Source organism: Bos taurus, chromosome 18 (genome assembly GCF_002263795.3).
Source record: "Bos taurus isolate L1 Dominette 01449 registration number 42190680 breed Hereford chromosome 18, ARS-UCD2.0, whole genome shotgun sequence".
NCBI lineage: Eukaryota > Metazoa > Chordata > Mammalia > Artiodactyla > Bovidae > Bos > Bos taurus.
The window spans coordinates 15,944,120-15,966,891 of record NC_037345.1 but is presented as its reverse complement, the minus strand read 5'-3'; the positions used below and the strand labels follow the sequence as shown (position 1 = coordinate 15,966,891).

Genomic DNA, 22,772 nt, shown 5'->3' with positions numbered 1-22,772 from the left:
CAACCCATTCCAGTATTCTTGCCTGGAGAATCCCATGGCGAGAGGGGTTTGGAGGGCTACAGTCCATAGGGTCGCAAAGAGTTGAATACGAATGAAACAGTTGAGCAACTGACATTTTCTTAATTGTTTTTGGTTTGTTTTTGTAGGTTTTTTCCTTGTCTTGTGTTTCCTACCTATAGAAATCCCTTTAGCATTTGCTGTAAAGCTGGTTTGGTGGTGCTAAATTCTCTTAACTTTTGCTTATCTGTAAAGCTTTTGATTTCTCTACCAATTTTGAATGAGATCCTTGCCAGGTAGAGTAATCTTGGTTGTAGATTTTTCCCTTTTGGTACTTTAAATGTATCCTGTCATTCCCTTCTGGCCTGCAGAGTTTCTGCTGACAGATCAGCTGTCAACAGCATGGGATTTCCCCTCTATATTACTTGTTGCTTTTCCCTTGCTGCTTTTAATGTTCTTTCTTCATGTTTAATCTTTGTTAGTTTGATTAGTATGTGTCTTGGTGTGTTTCACCTTGCATTTATCCTGTATGGGTATCTTTACAAAAATTGCTAAATAAAATCAGTCTACTTCTTGATCCAGAGTAATAACCAGTATTACTGCATATTATTCTTTCCATTGACAACTCAATCCATGATCACTTGATTAGGTGCATAAATCAGTTAAAAATTTAAGGCAATCCTCAGGGTTTCCCTTTTATCTCAGAGAAAATGAGATTTAGACAAATGAATACAGTCAGTTGAGGGTTAAGCTAGCATCCCAATTTCCAATTCCTTGGCTGCACATCTGAACCAAATTTCCCCTCTGCATGAAATATACATCTATATACATTAAATTGAAACCAACAAGGGAATTGACAAGTAAAATATTTAGTACCTAATGCAAGGAATATATAAAAATGCTGAAAGTTGAACAAAAGACTAGAGAGAGAAGCTACTGAACTTGGAAAATGAAAATTCTTCATCAAGAGTTTTATTGTTAAATTAAGCAATCTTTTTTGTTAGAAAACTAAAATTTAAGAAGCAAATTATATTCAAAGGAAAGTTTGTTCAACCCTGGGCTGCTACATAAATTTCAGACATTCTCTGATCATGATGAATGAATTGGTTAATAAATGGCCAAGTTAATTAAACATGCAAATCAAAAAATGAAGTTTGTTGTTGCTACTGCTGTTTTTTTACCTGGTTGCCAAAGAGGTTGAATCCATTAATTGCTTCTAGAGCTGCTTTTGCTAAGCCAACAGAGCTAGAAGAGAAAAGGGAATACTTTATAACTCTGATGTATTTGTCTATAAAAGAATAACTGTTATATGATGAATATTCACAAGCAAGTATTTTTATTAACACTTATAACAACTTCCCAAGAATAATGTCTAATAGACTTCAGTCTGACATTTCACTATGTTAATTTTTCTTCCTTATAGTTAGTGATCTCCAAGGAAAAATATTTCTAAGTTCACCATGATCTACACAAATGGTCATACTATTGATGGGAGTAGTCTTAATTCCAGTATCACTTATATTCAGTAACTCAAGGGAAAAAAATGATTATGTTTAGAAGAAAGTGTAGTATGATGATATTTGCATGGTAATATCGGGCTGGGCATCATCATTCAGATCAATGAATAGAGCTTTTGTCATGTCAATTCTGAGCCCTAGAAAAGATTTTGTATATCACACACTAGCCACAGAGTATGGTTTAATATACCCATTCGAATGCTCTTTGATTAAGGCCCAATGAAATGGCATTATTTTATGCTCACAGATCAAAGGATCATCATACCTCTGATTTTTTGCTATATTCTTCTCTTTGTAATAAAATGTATACTTCTTTGGCCTCTCAGATATCTAATAGTGCTGAAAAATGGGAAGACCCAAATTTCATTAAAAATATGAAACTGTCATCTTATAAATATCAACCTTTAAATATTTTAGATCTAATATCTAGTTTACTTATTGCAATTTTTTGTCTTTTTCTCAAAGCAACTGCATATTCCATTAATCATTTTTTTAATGATTTTTTAAAATTTTATTTTATTTTTAAACTTTACATGATTGTATTAGTTTTGCCAAATATCAAAATGAATCCACCACAGGTATACATGTGTTCCCCATTCTGAACCCTCCTTCCTCCTCCCTCCCCATACCATCCCTCTGGGTCGTCCCAGTGCACCAGCCCCAAGCATCCATTAATCATTTAAAATTAATGATCTGTCATCATTTCTTTAAAGCAGTGATTATTAAAGTGTGGTTCCCAGAGCAACAGCATTACCTGGAAGCTTGCCAATTCTCACTGCTTTCTGGGAATGGGGTGTTAACAAGCCCTCTAGGTGCTTGAATGCACTTTAAATCTGAGAACCACTATCCTAAGCTATTCGTGTTATCACGATCTACATTTTCTATGGGCTGTTTACATGAAATGTTTTCAAGTAAGCATTAATTTTACTACAGAATAGTAACTATTTGGGAAATGTTTTAAAATACGTGAATGGGAAGGAATATAGCCAATGTTTTATAACTTTAAATGAAACAGAGCCTTTAAAAATTATGAATCACTGTGTTGCATATAATATTGTACACAAACTATACTTCAATTTTTATAAAGGATAATTAATGTATGGAGATAGTGATCAGGTGGAAGGTACAGTGAGGAAAACAAAAAAAACTGTAATTCAATGTCCTACCTAATTGACACACCTAAGAAAATTTTGACACATGAACTCTCAGGGGCCTATTTTAAGTATTAAAACATCTTGGAATTGATAAAACAACGCAGTTTATAGCAATAAAGTGAAATCCAGAAACTCAAAGATGAGCTAAGAGAAAGAAAAGATTTTTTTTTTAATTACGTAAGTTAAAAGTACAAAGGTAAGTGACTTAGACTACAGGATTTTATCCACAGGTGATATAATCACAGATACAGAAAATCCTTCAGTTCAGTTCAGTCACTGAGTTGTGTCTGACTCTTGGCGACCCCATGGACTATAGCACACCAGGCTTCCCTGTCCATCACCAACTCATGGAGCTTACTCAAACTCATGTCCATTGAGTCTGTGATGCCATCCAACCATTTCATCCTTTGTCGTCCCCTTCTCCTCCCACCTTCAAACTTTCCCAGCATCAGGGTCTTCCCAAATGAGTCAGTTCTCTGCATCAGATGGCCAAAGTATTGGAGTTTCCACTTCAACATCAGTCCTTCCAATGAATATTCAGGCCTGATTTCCTTTAGGATGGACTGGTTGGATCTCCTGGTACTCCAAGGGACTCTCAAGAGTCTTCTCCAACACCACAGTTCAAAAGCATCAATTCTCCGGTGCTCAATGGCAACCCACTCCAGTACTCTTGCCTGGAAAATCCATGGACGGAGGAGCCTGGTAGGCTACAGTCCATGGGGTCGTGAAGAATCGGACATGACTGAGCGACTTCACTTTCACTTTTCACTTTCATGCATTGGAGAAGGAAATGGCAACCCACTTCAGCATTCTTGCCTGGAGAATCCCAGGGACGGCGGAGCCTGATGGGCTGCCATCTATGGGGTCACAGAGTCGGACATGACTGACACGACTTAGCAGCAGCAGCAGCTTTCTTTATAGTCCAACTCTCACATCCATACATGACTACTGGAAAAACCATAGCTTTGACTAGACAAACTTCTGTTGGCAAAGTAAAAACTCTGCTTTGTAATATGCTGTCTAGTTTGGTCATAACTTTTCTTCCAAGGAGCAAGCATCTTTTAATTTCATGGCTGCAGTCAAAATCTACAGTGATTTGGGAGCCCCCCCAAATAAAGTCTTTCACTGTTTCATTGTTGCCCCATCTATTTGCCACGAAGTGATGGGACTAGATGCCATGATCTTAGTTTTTTGAATGTTGAGTTTTAAGCCAACTTTTTCACTTTTCTTTTTCACTTTCATCAAGAGGTTCTTTAGTTTTTCTTCGCTTTCTGCCATAAGGGTGGTGTCATCTGCATATCTAAGGTTAGTGATATTTCTCCCAGCAATCTTGATTCCAGCTTGTGCTTCTTTCAGCCCAGCGTTTCTCATGATGTACTCTGCATATAAGTTAAATAAGCTGGGTGACAATACATAGCCTTGACGTACTCCTTTCCTGATTTGGAACCAGTCTATTGTTCCATGTCCAGTTCTAACTGTTGCTTCTTGATGTGCATACAGATTTCTCAGGAGGCAGGTCAGGTGGTCTGGTATTCCCTCTCTTGAAGAATTTTCCACAGTCCTTAAGAATCAACAAAAATATACTATGTGGATGATACCACTCTAATGGCAGAAAGCAAAGAGGAACTAAAGAAACTCTTGATGAGGGTGAAGGAGGAGAGTGAAAAAGCCAGCTTAAAACTCAGTATTAAAAAAACTAAGTTCATGGCCTCCAGTCTCATCACTTCATGGCAAATAGAAGGGAGAAAGGTAGAAGAAGTGACAGATTTCCTCTTCTTGGGCTCTAAAATCATTGTGTATAGTGACTGCAGCCATGAAATTAGAAGATAATTACTTTTTGGCAAGAAAGCTATGACAAAACTAGACTGTGTTAGAAGCAAAAATGTCCATATAGTCAAGGTTATGGTCTTTCCAGTAGTCATGTACAGATATGAGAGCTGGACCAGAAGGAAGTCTGAGTGCCAAAGAATTGAAGTGTGGTGCTGGAGAAGACTCCTGAAAGTCCCCTGGACAGGAAGGAGATCATACCACTTAGTCTTAAATGAAATCAACAATCAATACTCATTAGAAGGACTGATACTGAAGCTCCACTACTTTGGTCATCTGATGCAAATGGTCAGTTCATTGGAAAGACCCTGATGCTGGGAAAGGTTGAAGGCAGAAGGAGAAAACAGCAACAGAGGATGAGATGGTTGGATGGCATCACCAATTCAATGGACATGAACTTAGGTAAACTCCAAGAGATGGTGAGGGACAGGAAGTCTGGCATGCTGCAGTTCCGGGGGTCATGAAGAGTCGGACATGACTTGGAGACTAAGCAACAACAAAGTCCCAAGAGACAAATTCACTATCAAAATTAATTTTATTTCTACATACTAGCCATAGACACTTGGAAATTTAATGTTAAAAATAAGTATCACTATAACATGAAATAACTCAAAATATTTTAGCATAAATTTAACAAAATATGTGCAAGACCTGAACACTGAAAAACATTTCTGAAAAAATTAAAAAGACCTAAACAAAGAGATGTCCCACATTCATGAATTGGAAGATTGAAGATCATTAAAGTATCAGTTATCTTCAAAATGATCTATTGATTCAATGCAATCACAATCAAGTATCAACAGGCATTTTTTGGTAAAAACTGACTAGCTAATTCTAAAATAAATGTGAAAATGTCCTGGAACAGTAGAAAGGTTTTCTTTAAAGGAGAGCAAATCTGAAGGACTACTTCAGAGGTAAAAGAGCTCCACGATAATGCTGGTAAAAGACATTTCTGAAAAGATACAAAGAAACTGTGTAGGGCAGAATAGTTTTTCTTGGACTTAAATAAAGCAAGTTATTCCTTAAAAAAACATGTTGAAGGACATCTTGATTTCATGACTTAGCATAAAGCAACAATTACCAGTGCAATATAGTACAGATCAGGGCAGACATGTAAATCAATAAGACAGTCTAGAAACAGACCCATATATATGATCAAATAGCTAGGTAAGTCAATGTGGAAAGAACAGCCTTTAATGGTGCTGGAATAGTAAAGTATCTATATGGGGAAAAAAATCTCAATCATTGCTTCATACTACACAAAAGTAATCTGAAATAGATCATAGACTTAAATGTAAAAGCTAAAACTATAAATCTTTTAGAACAAAACCTAGGAAAAAAACTCTTCACAATCCTGAAGTGGAAAAAATTTCTAAGACACAATAACTAATCATAAAAATTTTGATAAATTAGACTTCATCAGAATTAATATCCGATCTTCAAAACATGCCATTAATAAATGGCATGCCATTTATTACCTGCCATAATAAACATGCCATTAATGAAATTAAAAGGCAAGTTGAATTCTGTAAAAAAAATTTGTAAAAAAAGAAAAAACCCATATCTCACAAAAGAATCTAAAATATATAAAGAACTGTTACAACTCAGTAAGAATACAAACAACCCAATTTAAAAATGGGAAAAAGATTTTAACAGACACTTCAAAATGCAGATATATGAAAGTAAATGGTACATGAAAAGATGTTTAATAAAATTAGTCAACAGAAAAATACAAAAAAAAAAGAAAAATACAAATTAAAATTACCACATACTCATAAGAATAATTTAAAAATTACGAACAATACCAAGTGTAGATAAAGATGTGGAGCAACTGCAGTTTCTGCCATTTGATGGCAGGTATGAATGGTAGGAATGAAATGGTAGGAATGAAAAATGGTAAATTCCTTTCAAAAAACAGTTTGGCAGTTTCTTAAAATGTTAAAACACTTATTATACAACTCAGGAATTCTACTCTTATGTATTTTCCAAGAGAAATAAAAATATATATTAACAAAAAGAGCTGTATTGAAATGTTCACAACAGCTTTATTTTAATAGCCCAAACTGTCAACAAACCAAATGCTCATCAACAGAAAATAAACCAAAGTGTGGTTTATCTGTATAATGGGATACTATTTGACAATAAAAAGGAACAAAGAACTGAAAAAAATAAATAAAATATATGAAAAGGAAGTTGGAGTAGACACAATTTTCCCTATTCCTCTAAGTACAATTAAGAACCCCAGACATAAAATAAGAGACTTGCCTGTAGCTCAGACAATAAAGAATCTGCCTGCAATGCAGGAGACTCAGGTTCGATCCCTGGGTCGGGAAGATTCTCTGGAGAAGGGAATGGCAACGCATTCCAGTATTCTTGCCTGGAGAATCCCATGGACAAAGGAATCTGGTGGGCTACAATCCATGGGGTTGCAAACAGTCACATACGACTGAACAACTGCTACTATTACCACTAGACATAACATAAACAAATATAAAAACGCTCAAAAAGATAGTGAGAAGGCAGCCTGCCTAGGAACCTCAGGATTCCAGGAACAGCAGTATAAGGAGTCTCCTGACTTTCCCTTTTGCATTTTTTTTTTTTTTTTTGCCTCATATATATACCAGACTTAGAACTGAATAAACCAACAACTAGGAAATACAGGTAGATACATATAGAAAAATACCCAGCAAAAGCCAATGGACCAGGAAAAGAGCAACCTAGCAAAATGGAAAACTTTTAGACCATAACCAGTCAAAAAAACTGTGACTCTATCCCCACCCACTCCGGTACACACTGAGTGGGAAATTCAGATTTCTATGCTCCTGAGACTATAATGAGGAACTGCACTCAACATCCAACCACCTCAATTGTGGTGGTGTCAGAAAAACCCAAGGACGAAATCAAGACCTGCATTCCCAATGGATGGTAAAAAGTCTCCATTCTCACATCTCAGTGTCAGTGGATATCACATGGAGAGCCTAGACTTTCATTCCTACCCACCAGTAAACAGGTGAATTGCCCCTTCCTCTGGGGATGGCACCAAAGGAAATCCAGTGGACAATTAAAACTCACATGAATGCCCAACTATAAAGAGGCCACACCTTTTTCCTTGTCATGTAAGTGGAGGTCATCTGGAAATTAGTACTGAGGTAATAATACTTCTACCTCCCAGACAGGGAGGTATTAATTGAAGCCTACTGGGGAGCTAGACCTGACGACCCAGATCCAGCAGTAATGTAGAATCTCTATCTTGGGTGTCAACAACACACAAAAAACTGGCAGTAATGTGGTGATGTGTTTACCCTCTTCCCCTGCCAGAGTGGTGTCAAAAAAATACAACTAAAATAAAAAATAAAACCCACAGTCTTATAATATCTTAAATGTTCATCAGTTTAGTTCAGTCACTCAGTCGTGTCCGATTCTTTGCGACCCCATGAACCACAGCACACCAGGCCTCCCTGTCCATCACCGACTCCCGGAGTTTACCTAGACTCATGCCCATTGAGTCGGTGATGCCATCTAACCATCTCATCCTCTGTTGTCCCCTTCTCCTCCTGCCCTCAGTCTTTCCCAGCATCAGGGTGTTTCAATAAGTCAGTTCTTCGCATGAGGTGGCCAAAGTTTCAGCTGCAACATCAGTCCTTCCAGTGAACATCCAGGACTGATCTCCTTTAGGATGGACTGGTTGGATCTCTTTGCAGTCCAAGGGACTCTCAAGAGTCTTCTCCAACACCACAGTTCAAAAGCATCAATTCTTCAGTGCTCAGCTCTCTTCATGGTCCAAGTCTCACATCCATACATGACCACTGGAAAAACCATAGCCTTGACTAGATGAACCTTTGTTGACAAAGTAATGTCTCTGCTTTTTAATATCCTGTCTAGGTTGGTCATAACTTTCCTTCCAAGCAGTAAGTGTCTTTTAATTTCATGGCTGCACTCACCATCTGCAGTGATTTTGGAGCCCAAAAAAATAAGTCAGCCACTGTTTCCACTATTTCCCCATCTATTTGCCATGAAGTTATGGGACTAATTATAAAACATCACTCATCATATCTAGAACCAGAACTATTCAAAATGAATAAAATCTATCTATCTGTATCAATATATACTTATACTGAGACAAGAGAAATGTGAAAATTAACAAAGACTTTAAAGCAGCTGTGATGAAAAGGCTTCAGTGAGCAATTATGAGTATGAGTGAAACAAATGAAAAGAAAAAGGCTCAGCTATGAAATAGGAAATCTCAGCAAAGTCTTTAGAACTGAAAAATACAATAATCAAAACAAAAAGCTCAGTGAACAGGATGAAGGAGACAGAAGAAAGAATAGCTAACCTGAAAGATAAAACAATAGAAATTATCTAGTCTGAACAAAAGAGAGAAAATAGACTTAACAAAACAAATAAAGAGAATCTCAGAGACCTGTGGGAGTTTAACAAAGGTTTATCATTCATGTCACTGGACTTACTGAACAACAGGAAAAAAAAAAGGACAGAGCTTTAAAAAAAAAAAGCATCTGAAACAATGGCAGAAAATTTCTCAGTTAGCAAATGACAAAAAGCTAAGTGATACTCAAACAAAATAAAATAAAAATACCCTTTCAGGACACATCATAACTTCTAAAAACTAAAGAAAAAGAAAAATCTTGACAGTATCCAAAGAAAACATGTCTACAGGGGAAAAGCAATTAAATAACAGTGAACTGCTTATAAAAAAACAAAACCCAAAAACCCACAAAGCTAAAAGAATGTGACGTAAGAGATTTTAAGCATTAAAAGAAAGAACTGTCAACCCAGAATCTTATACCAGTAAATATATTCTGTATATTTATTTATTTAAGCAAGACATTCCCAGATGAAGGAAAAGTAAGAGGTCTGTCATAAGCAGATTTACCCTAAAAATATGGAAGTAAGTTCTCAAAACAGAAAGGAAATGCTAGATAGTTAGAAAATGGTAAACAAAATTACTGGCAAATACAATAGGCTTTTATCCTGTTGAGTTTTATTTATTTTTTTTACTCTATTTTTAATTTAAATTTATTTATTTTAATTAGAGGCTAATTACTTTACAATATTATATTGGTTTTGCCATACATCAACATGAGTTTTATAAATTATGTTTGATAGTTACAGCCAAAGTTATAACACTGTGGTTCTAAATGTATATGTAGGAAATATTTAATATAATTAGATTATAAATGGGGGAGGGTAACAAAACACATATGAAGGTAAAGTTTCTATAATCCCTCTACCTGATAAAATGATGACATTAATACACTGAGTACATATGTGTATATAATAATACCTAGAGCAACCACTGAAAAGCCATAAAAAAGATCATTCAAAACCGGTATAGATAATCAAAATGGAATTCTAAAAAATGTTTTAGAACAGGAAGGTAGGAAAAAGAAAACAGAGAAATGAAAAAAAAAAAAAAAGAGAATAAATACAAAAATAAAATGGCAAATGTAAACCAAAACATATCAATAATTACATTCAATGTAAAAGTCTAAACATGGCAATTAAAGATTGGCAGAGTTGACATAAAAACATGACCCAACTGTATACAAGAAACTCTTTTTGAATATAATAATGTAGACAGGTTGATAGTAAAAGGATTTAAAAAAGAAGTATCATGTAACCATCAATCTCAAATGAAAGCATATTTTCAAGTCCCAACCCAAAGAGACAGTATTTGGAGATGGGGCCTTTGGAAGGTAATTAGGCTTAGATTAGGTCATGAACTAGGTCATGAATGTGGAGCCCCTATGAATGATGGAATTAGTATGCCTGAGTCACACAGCATGTGGGATCTTAGTTCCCTCACCAAGGATGGAACCATGCCCTCTACAGTGAAAGCATGGAGTCTTAATCCCTGGACCCCCAGGGAAGTCCCAGGATTAGTATTTCTTTAAGAAGAGAGACCACAGAGCTTGCTTTGTCTCCCTCTCTGTCATGAAAGGACATGGCAAGAAGGTGATGATCTGTAAATCAGAAGAAAGTCCTCACCAGAGAACAGAGATGTCTGGCAACTTGATCTTGGACACTTTAGACTCCAGAATATATAAATTCCTGTTGTTTAAGCTTCCCAGTCTATGGTACTTTTTTTTAGCAGGACAAATCAATGAATACAAGTCTATATAACAGGAGTATACATTTTTTTTTTTTCAAGTGCTCACATCAACATCAAGAGATCCTATCTTGGCCATAAACAAAATCTCAAGACTATAAAAGAACTGAAATCCTACTGTACTCTTTAATCACAATGGCATCAAACTAGAATCAATAATAGAACAACAACAGGTACATCTGCCAACACTTGTAAAGAAAACAATATATACCTGTCTACATAATCCACATGAATGAAAGAAGAATCTCAAGTGAAATAAAAAATACAATGAATAGAATGAAAATGACCACTTTCTAACACCATACACAAAAATAAACTCAAAATGGATTAAAGACCTAAACGTAAGACCAGAAACTATAAAACTCCTAGAGGAGAACATAGGCAAAACACTCTCCAACATACGTCACAGCAGGATCCTCTATGACCCACCTCCCAGAATATTGGAAATAAAAGCAAAAATAAGCAAATGGGACCTAATTAACCTTAAAAGCTTCTGCACATCAAAGGAAACTATTAGCAAGGTGAAAAGACAGCCTTCAGAATGGGAGAAAATAATAGCAAATGAAGCAACCGACAAACAACTAATCTCAAAAATATATAAGCAACTCCTACAGCCCAACTCCAGAAAAATAAACGACCCAATCAAAAAATGGGCCAAAGAACTAAACAGACATTTCTCCAAAGAAGACATACAGATGGCTAACAAACACATGAAAAGATGCTCAACATCACTCATTATCAGAGAAATGCAAATCAAAACCACTATGAGGTACCATTTCACACCAGTCAGAATGGCTGCGATCCAAAAGTCTACAAATAATAAATGCTGGAGAGGGTGTGGAGAAAAGGGAACCCTCTTACACTGTTGGTGGGGATGCAAACTAGTACAGCCACTATGGAGAACAGTGTGGAGATTCCTTAAAAAACTGGAAATAGAACTGCCTTATGATCCAGCAATCCCACTGCTGGGCATACACACTGAGGAAACCAGAAGGGAAAGAGACACGTGTACCCCAATGTTCATCGCAGCACTGTTTATAATAGCCAGGACATGGAAGCAACCTAGATGTCCATCAGCAGATGAATGGATAAGAAAGCTGTGGTACATATACACAATGGAGTATTACTCAGCCATTAAAAAGAATACATTTGAATCAGTTCTAATGAGGTGGATGAAACTGGAGCCTATTATACAGAGTGAAGTAAGCCAGAAGGAAAAACATAAATACAGTATACTAACGCATATATATGGAATTTAGAAAGATGGTAACAATAACCCTGTATACAAGACAGCGAAAGAGACACTGATGTATAGAACAGTCTTATGGACTCTGTGGGAGAGGGAGAGGGTGGGAAGATTTGGGAGAGTGGCATTGAAACATGTAAAATATCATGTAGGAAACGAGTTGCCAGTCCAGGTTCGATGCACGATGCTGGATGCTTGGGGCTGGTGCACTGGGACGGCCCAGAGGGATGGTATGGGGAGGGAGGTGGGAGGAGGGTTCGGGATGGAGAACACATGTATACCTGTGGCGGATTCATTTTGATATTTGGCAAAACTAATACATTTATGTAAAGTTTAAAAATAAGATAAAATTAGAAAAAGGAAAAAAAAAAAGAAAATATAACATCAAAATTTGTGTAGTATAACTAAAGTAGTACTAAGGGAAATTTACAGAACTAAATGTATGTATTAGGAAAGAGAAAAGCCTCAAATCAATTATCTAATCCCAATGTAATTGAAGCCAGAAAAAGAGCAAAATAAACCTGAAGCAAACAGAAGGAAATAACACAGATAACAGAAAACAATGACAATTGATACACCCACACCCACACACACACAAAAAAAAAACAGAAAAAAATCAGTGGAACAAACAACTGATCTTTAAAGGGCTAAAGAAAATTGACAGAAGCCTGACAAAGATATAAGACACAAATGACCAATATTAGGCATACAACAGGAGATAACACTACAGACATTGTAGGTAGCAAAAGGATAATGAGCAAATACTCTGAACAATTCAACATACATAGATTAAAAGGAATCAATCAATTCCTGGAAAAGCACAAACTTATTACTACTCACTCAATATGAAATAATTTGAATAGCCCCATTACTGTTAAGAAGTTGAATCCATAATTTTCAAATGGTCAAGAAAAACCCTTTCCATACCTATATGATTTCATTGAAGAAATCTATCAAACATTTAAAGAAAAACTGACACCAATTCTACACAATCTCTTCCAGAAAATAGAGGAGGAAAATAACACTTCAGAGTTCATTTAATTGAAGCTAGCATTACTCTGAAACTCCAGTACTTTGGCCACCTCATGCGAAGAGTTGACTCACTGGAAAAGACTCTGATGCTGGGAGGGATTGGGGGCAGGAGGAGAAGGGGACGACAGAGGGTGAGATGGCTGGATGGCATCACCGACTCGATGGACATGAGTTTGAGTGAACTCCGGGAGTTGGTGATGGACAGGGAGGCCTGGCGTGCTGAAATTCATGGAGTCACAAAGAGTCAGACACGACTGAGTGACTGAACCAAATTGAAGCTACCACTACAGAGTAAAGTGAAAAATAGTGATAACACCAAATGCTGGCAAAGATTCAGAGAATGACATCATACATTGCTAGTAGGAATGTAAAGCAATATGGGACTCTCAAAAATAGTCTTGCAGTTTCTTTAAAATCTAAACATGTAACTACCCACCAACTGAACTACTGGACATTCATCCCAGATAAGGTCATAGTCATTTACAACTATGTTTTCTTCTAAGAGTTTTATAGCTTTAGTTCTTACTATAGGTCATTGATCCTTTTCCAGTTAATTTTTGTATTATATACTGCACAAAGTAGGGACCCAAATTCATTCTTTTGTATCCAGTTGTCCCAGCACCATTTGCTAAAAAGACTATATTCTTCTCTATCAATTATCCTTGCAACTTTGTCAAAATCAACTGACCATACATGTATGGGTTTCTTTCTAGATCATCAATTCTACTGCACTAATATCTGTATCTCTTGTTATACTTGTACCACACTATTTAATTATTGTAGCAGATTACTGTAACTATAGGAAGCTCATTACTGTAGTAAATTTTGAAGTTGAAAAGTGTGGATCCTCCAACTTTGTTCTTTATCAAGCGTTGTTTCGGCTATTCTGAGTCCCCTGCATCTCCATGCAAATTTTAGGATTAGTTTGTCAAATTCTAAAGAAAAAAAAAAAAGATTTCTGAGATGGATTACACTGAACACCCCTGGAGTAGGAAATGGCAACCCATTTCAATATTCTTGCCTGGGAAATTCCATGGACAGAGGAGCCCGGTGGTATAGCGCTATAGTCCATGGGGTGGCAGAGAGTCAGATGTGACTGAGCACACACTGAACACAGGATATCTTTCCATTCTTGTATGTGTTCTTTAATTTTTTTCAACAATATTTTATTGTTTTTGATGTACAAGTCTTGCATTTCTTTTTTTAATCCCCTCTACTTTTAAAGTGAGGAATCTTAAGTTCTGAGAGATTGAATGTAAGTGACTTTCAAATGCATCCTTATTTTCTCTGTGGTGAAAACTCTGTTCCCTACTACAATATATGCAGACCATTTTACCCTGGTTCTCAAGAACAACTAAGCGAATGATCTGGCATTGTTTCCCAGGTGACCCTAGTGATGAAGAACTCACCTGCCAATGGAGGAGATCTAAGAGATGTGGGTTTGATCCCTGGGTCTGGAATATCCCTGGGAGGAGAGCATGGCAACCTACTCTAGCATATTTTGCCTAAAGAAACCCATGGACAGAGAAGCCTGGAGGGCTATAGCCCAAAGAGTCACAAAGAGTCAGACAAGACTGAAGCAACTTAGCACGCACACACTGTTGACTCAAATCTGCAGTCCAGCATTTCACTTTCAGTGAAGAAGTACCTCACACTTCCACAGGTTGAACAAATTTCAAAACAATCCACATGGTACTTGCTAGTATACTTTAGAGAAGGGGCATGGTCTCTTTTCATAGCCAAAGTCACTTTAGAGAAATGACAAGGCCTACAACCTGGAGGAACAAAGTCCAAATGAAGAGTATGTGCTAGTTTAAAATATGTCTGCCAAATCTTTGCCTTCTATCAAAAGGTGGAGTCTAATTCCCCTCACTTATCTTATTGACTCTAACAGATAGGTGTAGTGAAAGTTATGCTGCATGATTTCCAAAGCTAAGTCATAAAAAGATACAGCTTCCACCTGGCCTGTGGGTTTTGGGACACTGAACCTTGGAACCTAGCTACCACAATGTGCAGAATCTGTATGGAAAAACTTCATATAGGTCTTCCTGCTGAAGTCCCAGTCAACACTCTGATACCCAAGTAAGGAAGTCTTCAAAGTTGACTCTAGCCCCAGCCACAACTGATGGCATGAACATGAGACCCTAAGGATGAACCACCGTAGTTAGCCTAGTCAACCCCCTGAACCATGAGAGTTAACAATAGTAAAAGATTGTTGTCTTGCTGTTTTATGCTTCTAAGTTTGGGATGCGTTACTTGAAACAGTAGGTAGCAAGAAAAGAACCTAAGGCAGGTTTCTTACCGTACATGCACCCAGCACAATCATACCTAGCCTTGAATAGTCCAAATGGAAACCAAACAGTACCTGCATAAGAATTTTAAATTCTTAGAACCTAAGGGTTAGAAGAGCCATAGGAATCATATACTCTGACAATGCACGCAGAAACATCGCTGCCAATTGATTTTATTGCTTAAGGACGTGTTCTCAATGCCCACGGAGCTCTCCCTTAGTCCCCAGTGCACAAGGTTCTAGGTTTAAAAATGGTGCAGAAAGACAGCAGAGGGATGAACGTGGAAACTGTCCTCTAAATAAGGCACTACAAAAGAAAGAAACATTGGATCTGGATTATAGTAAAGGTCAAGTTCTCACCATTTCAATTTTCTTTACCAATGCAATTAGTTGAATAACTGGACTTAATTGAAATTCACAAATATGTTAATTTATTATTGACTGGTTATTTAAATCTTTGGCAACAGCAAGCTATTTATGTGACTATTACCAACAGAGCATTCACCAATTTGGTTCTTTAAAGGTGTTACCTTACATTTACTTACAGGAACTAAAATAAAGTGTTTACCTGGGAGATAGTTTTTAATAAGGTGATTTATTGCATAAATGAAAGCTTCTCTAGAAAAGATAATGGGTTTGGACTAAGTGATTTAAAACCCACCATGGAATCCAAAAAATTAACTGGCAAGCGTGGAAATTAAATTCACAATCTCATATTCATTAACATTATGCTTTAACTCCCTGAGGTGCCCAATCATACTTCCTGAAAAAAAAAAAAAAAGACTTTACAGTACTATGGTTTTAATGGATGTTCATGAATTGTTCACTACAGGAAAAATACATAAAATGAAGCAGAATGGATGGATAACTGCCTGTATTATAGCTCAATGACTAGAACATCAGAAATGACTTAAGAAGGGTAAGTAGTTACTTTAAATAACAAGTACTATATGAAATAAAATGGTCACCAAAAGTATCTTAAACTGAGTAAAGTGGTGCTATGATGGTTACTTACCAGATATTTGAGTGATAGCCTTCTTTATTGGAAAAGCCTAGAGAATAGAATATAAAATTGTATTCCTCCCTACAAAACCCCAATAATCTTTCCTTCTGGATATATATCTATTATGGGCTTCCCTGATAGCTCAGTTGGTAAAGAATCCACTTGCAATGCAGGAGACTCCAGTTCGATTTCTGGGTTGGGAAAGATAGCCTACCCACTACAGTATTCCTGGGCTTCCCTTGTGGCTCAGCTGGTAAAGAATGTGCCTGGAAGGTGAGAGACCCGGGTTTGATCCCTGGGTTGGGAAGATCCCCTGGAGAAAGGAATGGCTATCCACTCCAGTATTCTGACTTGGAGAATTCCATGGACTGTATAGTCCATGGGGTTGCTAGGAGTCAGACACGACTCAGCAACTTTCACTTTCATATGTATAATAATCTTTCCATTTGGGCATTGTTGTTCAGCTGCTAAATCGTGGTTCAGCTGCTAAGTCATGTCTGACTTTGCAACCTCATGGACTATACAGTACACCAGGTTTTCCCTGTTCTTCAGTATTTCCCAGAGTTTGCTCAAATCATGTCTACTGAGTCAGTGATGCCATCCAACCATCTCATACTCTGTCGTTCCCTTCTCCTCCTGCCCTCAATCTTTCCCAGCATCAGGGTCTTTTCCAACAAGTCGGCTATTCGCATCAGGTGGCCAAAGAACTGGAGCTTCAGCTTCAGCATCAGTCCTTCCAATGAATATTCAGGGTTGATTATATATCTGTATTACTATGTTATTACAACTTTCCTTTTTGCTTTCCAATAGCCAAAAAATTTAAAGTTAGGTTTGAGATTCAATTCATATTTTATAGAGGACTCATCTCTTCTCCACCTGTAATGCAGGAGACCCCAGTTTGATTCCTGGGTCAAGAAGATCCCCTGGAGAAGGGACAAGCTACCCACTCCAGTATACATGGGCTTCCTTGGTGGCTCAGACAGTAAAGAATTGGCCTGCAATGAGGGAGACCTGCGTTTGATCCCTGGCTTGGGAAGATCCCCTGGAGGAGGGCATAGGGACCAACTCCAGTATTCTTGCCTGGAGAATCCCCATGGACAGAGGAGCCTGGAGGGCTACAGTCCATAGGGTTGCAAAGAGTCAGACATGACAGAGTGACTAAGTGCAGCTCATTTTCTTCTCCAAAACAGTTTTGGCTTAAAGTGTTTAAAGGTAGCCCCAAGGAGTAAAAACAGCCTTACTTAAATGAGGAAGGGAAATTTTTAAATTAAAATACTGAATTTAACGTGGAACAGCTAAAAAGACCACCTGGATATGTAACTCTGGGGATTAAGAATTAGTGTTATACTTTTTGCCTGTGGATACCACTGAGTAAGCATCACTGACGTCTTCCCCCTCCACTGCCACCATGTCTAAGTCAAAGCCTCCCAAAGAGCCTGAACAGCTGTGGAAGCTCTTCATCAGAGGACTGAGCTTTGAAACAAATGCTGAGAGTCTGAGGAGCCATTCTGAGCAATGGGGAACACTCACAGACTGTGTGGTAATAAGGAATCCAAACACCAAGTGCTCCAGAGGCTGCGGGTTTGTCACACACGCCTCTGTAGAGGAGGTGGACACAGCCATGAATGCAAGGCCACACAAGGTGGATGGAAGAGTTGTGGAACCTAAGAGACCGTCTCAAGAGAAGATTCTCAAAGAGCTGGTGTCCACTTAACCGTGAAAAAGACTTTTGTTGGTGGCATTAAAGACACTGAAGAACATTACCTGAGAAATTATTCACAATAGTAGAGGAAAACTGAAGTGACTGAAATCATGACTGACCGAGGTAGTGGCAGAAAGAGAGGCTTTGCTTTTGTAACCTTTGATGACCATGATTCCATAGACAATACTGTCATTCAGAAATACCACATTGTTAATGGCCACAACTGTGAAGTGAGAAAAGCTCTATCAAGGCTTGCCTAAGCAAGAGATGGCTAGTGCTTCATCCAACCAAAGAGGCCAAAGTGGTCTGGAAACTTTGATGGCAGCCATGGTGGTGGTGGATATTGGTGGCAGCGGGGTGGCTATAACAGGTTTGGTAATGATAGAAGCAATTTTGGAGGTGGCGGAAGCTACAATGATTTTGGCAATTACAACAATCTATCTTCAAATTTTGGACTCATGAAAGAAGGAAACTTTGGAGGCAGAAGTTCTGGCTCCTATGGTGGTGGAGGCCAATACTTTGCCAAACCAGGAAACCAAGGTGGCTATGGTGGTTCCAGTAGCAGCAGTACCTATGACAGTGGGAGAAGGTTTTAATTACTGCCAGGAAACAGAGCTTAGCAGGAAAGGAGAGCCAGAGAAGTGATAGGTTACAACAGATTTGTGAACTCAGCCAAGCACGGTGGTGGCAGGGCCTAGCTGCTACACAGAAGACATGTTTTAGACAACACTCATGTATATGAGCAAAAACCTTGAGGACTGTATTTGTGATTAATTGTGTAACGGGTTATTTTAGTTTCTGTTTTATGGAAAGTATAAAGTATTTCAATAAAGGGTTTTAATGTAGCTTTTTTTTTTTTGCTGTTGATTGCTAAATGTAATAGTCTAATCATCATGCTGAATAAATACGTTTTTTTAAAATGTGCTGTGTAAAGTTAATCTACTCTGAAGCCATTTTGGTAAAGTATCCCAACAGTGTAAAGTCAGAATTCTTTCAGGGTGATGCCAGGTTCCACTCAAATTTATTTACAGCCTGCTTTGGTAGAGAAGCTTTTGTCTTCAGAACCTTGTTGTAATTGAACTGACAGTTACTGTGTTGTGACCTGGAGTTCACCTTTAAAAGAGTCACCCATGCAAAGTCATGGAGTTTTTTGGTTATTAATGACTGCTGGCACATCCTATGCAATATATCTAAATTGAATTATGGTACCAAATAAAGTTATAGATGGGAATGAAGCTTGTGTATCATCCATTATCAGGTATAATCAATACAAAATTTAATATCTTCAAAAAAAGAATTTCTGTTATAATAAATAGGTAACTAATACATGAAGGAAAATGAAATTAAATCAAATAATATTAATATAAGATTCTGAAATGTAAGGAAATTTATTATAAGACTTAGAGAATAAACAGAAGAAAAAAGGAGAATTTAGTGCTAGACACCCTAGGAGAAACTAAAAGGAGTATGTTGTTCAAGGAAAAGTCAGATCAACAGAAAAATCAGGAGAGCAGGGAATGGTTGCTCAGGAAACATTCAGTTACACTGAGTTTGGAGCAATGGTTTCTTTTACCAAATCCTAAAGAGGACGAGGATGCTGCAAGAAATGGGTTAAATGGTTAAATGTAATGAGATCACTTTTTAGAAAAAAGTTCTGAAGCTTATCTAAGAAAGGCTAAATAATTCAAGAATTTGGACTAAAACAGATACAGGCAAACCTGGGGCTGAAAAGGGCAGATTAGGAAGCGAATGACAAAGGCATTAGGCTAAATCAAGCTTTACTGATTGCTAAGCAAAGATATCCTTGAAACTTAGCAAAATGTCACCAAGGTGGTACACCTTGCTGTTCTTTCAAACTTTAGGAAAACTTTTTAAGACATTAAACTACAACATGATACAGTAAAAATCACCTAGAGCCAGACATCCTGGAATGGGAAGTCAAGTGGGCCTAAGCAAGCATCACTACAAACAAAGCTAGTGGAGCTGATGGAATTCCAGTGGAGCTATTTCAAATCTCGAAAGATGATGCTGTGAAAGTGCTGCACTCAATATGCCAGCAAATTTGGAAAACTCAGCAGTGGCCACAGGACTGGAAATGGTCAGTTTTCATTCCAATCTCAAAGAAAGGCAGTGCCAAAGAATGCTCAAACTACCACACAATTGCACTCAAATCACACGCTAGGAAAGTAATGCTCAAAATTCTCCAAGCCAGACTTCAGCAATACGTGATCTGTGAACTTCCAGATGTTCAAGCTGGTTTTAGAAAAGGCAGAGGAACCAGAGATCAAATTGCCAACATCTGCTGGATCATCGAAAAAGCAAGAGAGTTCCAGAAAAACATCTATGTCTGCTTTATTGACTATGCCAAAGCCTTTGACTGTGTGGATCACAATAAACTGTGGAAAATTCTCAAAGAGATGGGAACACCAGACCACCTGACCTGCCTCTTGAGAAACCTATATGCAGGTCAGGAAGCAACAGTTAGAACTGGACATGGAACAACAGACTGGTTCCAAATAGGAAAAGGAGTATGTCAAGGCTGTATATTGTCACCCTGCTTATTAAACTTCTATGCAGAGTACATCATGAGAAACGCTGGGTTGGAAGAAACACAAGCTGGAATCAAGATTGCCGGGAGAAATATCAATAACCTCAGATATGCAGATGACACCACCCTTATGGCAGAAAGTGAAGAGGAACTAAAAAGCCTCTTGATGAAAGTGAAAGAAGAGAGTGAAAAAGTTGGCTTAAAGCTCAACATTCAGAAAACGAAGATCATGGCATCCGGTCCCATCACTTCATGGGGAATAGATGGGGAAACAGTGGAAACAGTGTCAGACTTTATTTTGCGGGGCTCAAAAATCACTGCAGATGGTGACTGCAGCCATAAAATTAAAAGACGCTTACTCCTTGGAAGAAAAGTTATGACCAACCTAGATAGCATATTGAAAAGCAGAGTCATTACTTTGCCAACAAAGGTCCGTCTAGTCAAGGCTATGGTTTTTCCAGTGGTCATGTATGGCTGTGAGAGTTGGACTGTGAAGAAAGCTGAGCACCGAAGAATTGATGCTTTTGAACTGTGGTGTTGGAGAAGACTCTTAAAGAGTCCCTTCGACTGCAAGGAGATCCAACCAGTCCATTCTAAAGGAGATCAGCCCTGGGATTTCTTTGGAAGGAATGATGCTGAGGCTGAAACTCCAGTACTTTGGCCACCTCATGCAAAGAGTTGACTCTAATGCTGGGAGGGATTGGGGGCAGGAGGAGAAGGGGACGACAGAGGATGAGATGGCTGGATGGCATCACTGACTCAATGATGTGAGTCTGAGTGAACTCTGGGAGTTGGTGATAGACAGGGAGCCCTGGCGTGCTGCGATTCATGGGGTCGCAAAGAGTTGGACACGACTGAGCGACTGAACTGAATGAACAGTAAAAATAACTTTGGATTTTGAAGCCGTCCACTCGGAATTCAGTTCTGGCTCAATTACCTTTTGTATTGTATCACTTAAGGAATGGAGGGGGGAAAAAATCACAAAGTCTTCTAAACTTAAGTTTCCTCCTGTGTAAAAAGGCAGTAATGCTTCCTGCCTGGACTAAATAAAACTTACCCTGTAACTGTAGTGCCAGGGTTTAAAATCACTACAGAACCACTGGGCATGGATGCTGAAGGGGAAGCCTCTATGCTTAGAACACTATGTATATGGGTTTTCGGGACCCAGGGGCAGTAATCATTTTTGACCAAGATGCAGTTTAGAAGGGACGTGCACTGTGTGTGGCAAAGGAGGAAAGGGACATTTACCAAGTCAGTGAGCACAAGACCCTAGTGATCGTCAAGGCAACAGATTGTGCTCTGAGTCCTGCTAAGGAGAACTGCACGGCACAGAGACAGAGATTGGCAAAGAAAGTTAGAAGGCAAAGGGCCATATGAGTACTTTTAGCAAGAATTACTATATACCATTTCAGGCTTTTCAAAATTATGAGAATAACTTAAGAATATAACAAGGATATCACATTAAGCAGTCCTTGGATCAGACCCAACTAGGCACTAGGATCAGATAATTAACTAGGATTGGATAGTTCTGGGAAGTCTTACAGTTATAGACTAAGGTTGGGACTTAATCCCTACTGGTAGCAGCTCTACATTCGACTCCTGGGCATAAGCACAGAAAGATACTGGCCTCCCACCACTACTGCCAACACTACATTCCATGAGAGCCATAGGGCTCAGGTCTCCTGCAGTTTCAAACTAGATACTGTGTCAGCAGAGGTGACAGATCTGAAACAGGCCTGTGAGTATCTGAGCTAAGAAGCATTGTGAAAAAAAAAAAAATTTAAGTTATTTACAGCATTATACCATGGAAAATTAGAAGATGAATGTTAAATATATAAAATGCACCATCCAAAGCTAAATAGCAAACTTCATTTCCCATCCGTTTGATAATTGCTACAATTAAGGTTAATTTTGCATGCAAAAGGTAGCAAAGAACATCACTTAATGATTTTCCAAGACTTGAAATAAAATCCTTAATGATTCAATTTAAAGACTGGAACCTCAGTTACAGGAGAACAAGTTGGAGTCTCTCTTTTTTCACTGTTGTCGTTTAGTTAGTCCTGTCTGACTCTTTTGTGATCCCATGGACAGTAGCCTGCCAAAGGACTTCCCAACACCCTCACTTTCTAAGATTAATGCTAACTTTTACCCAAGAGTCTTTCTGAGTTTAACAGCTTTTATAAACAGAAAAAACTGTACTCTAAATATTTTATACCGAAAATGTCAGTGGGACCACACTGGCATATATTAAATAGTTATTAAAAAGCAGAAAGGGACCTGATAAATAACTACTGAAAAGGTAAATTTTTAAAAAATTACCTTTTCCAAT

General features: G+C 37.9%; 1 protein-coding gene and 1 pseudogene across 1 annotated transcript in view; one reads left to right on the top strand and one right to left on the bottom strand.

Annotated features, from left to right (window-relative positions):
• PHKB (phosphorylase kinase regulatory subunit beta) overlaps positions 1–22,772 on the bottom strand; it is a 227,041-nt gene that overhangs the window by 125,656 nt on the left and 78,613 nt on the right. Inside the window, 1 exon segment of the mRNA XM_024978934.2 lies at positions 1,179–1,242. Within this exon segment, the coding sequence (XP_024834702.1) occupies positions 1,179–1,242 (64 nt within the window).
• On the top strand, positions 17,451–21,038 carry LOC104974762 (heterogeneous nuclear ribonucleoprotein A1-like; annotated as a pseudogene).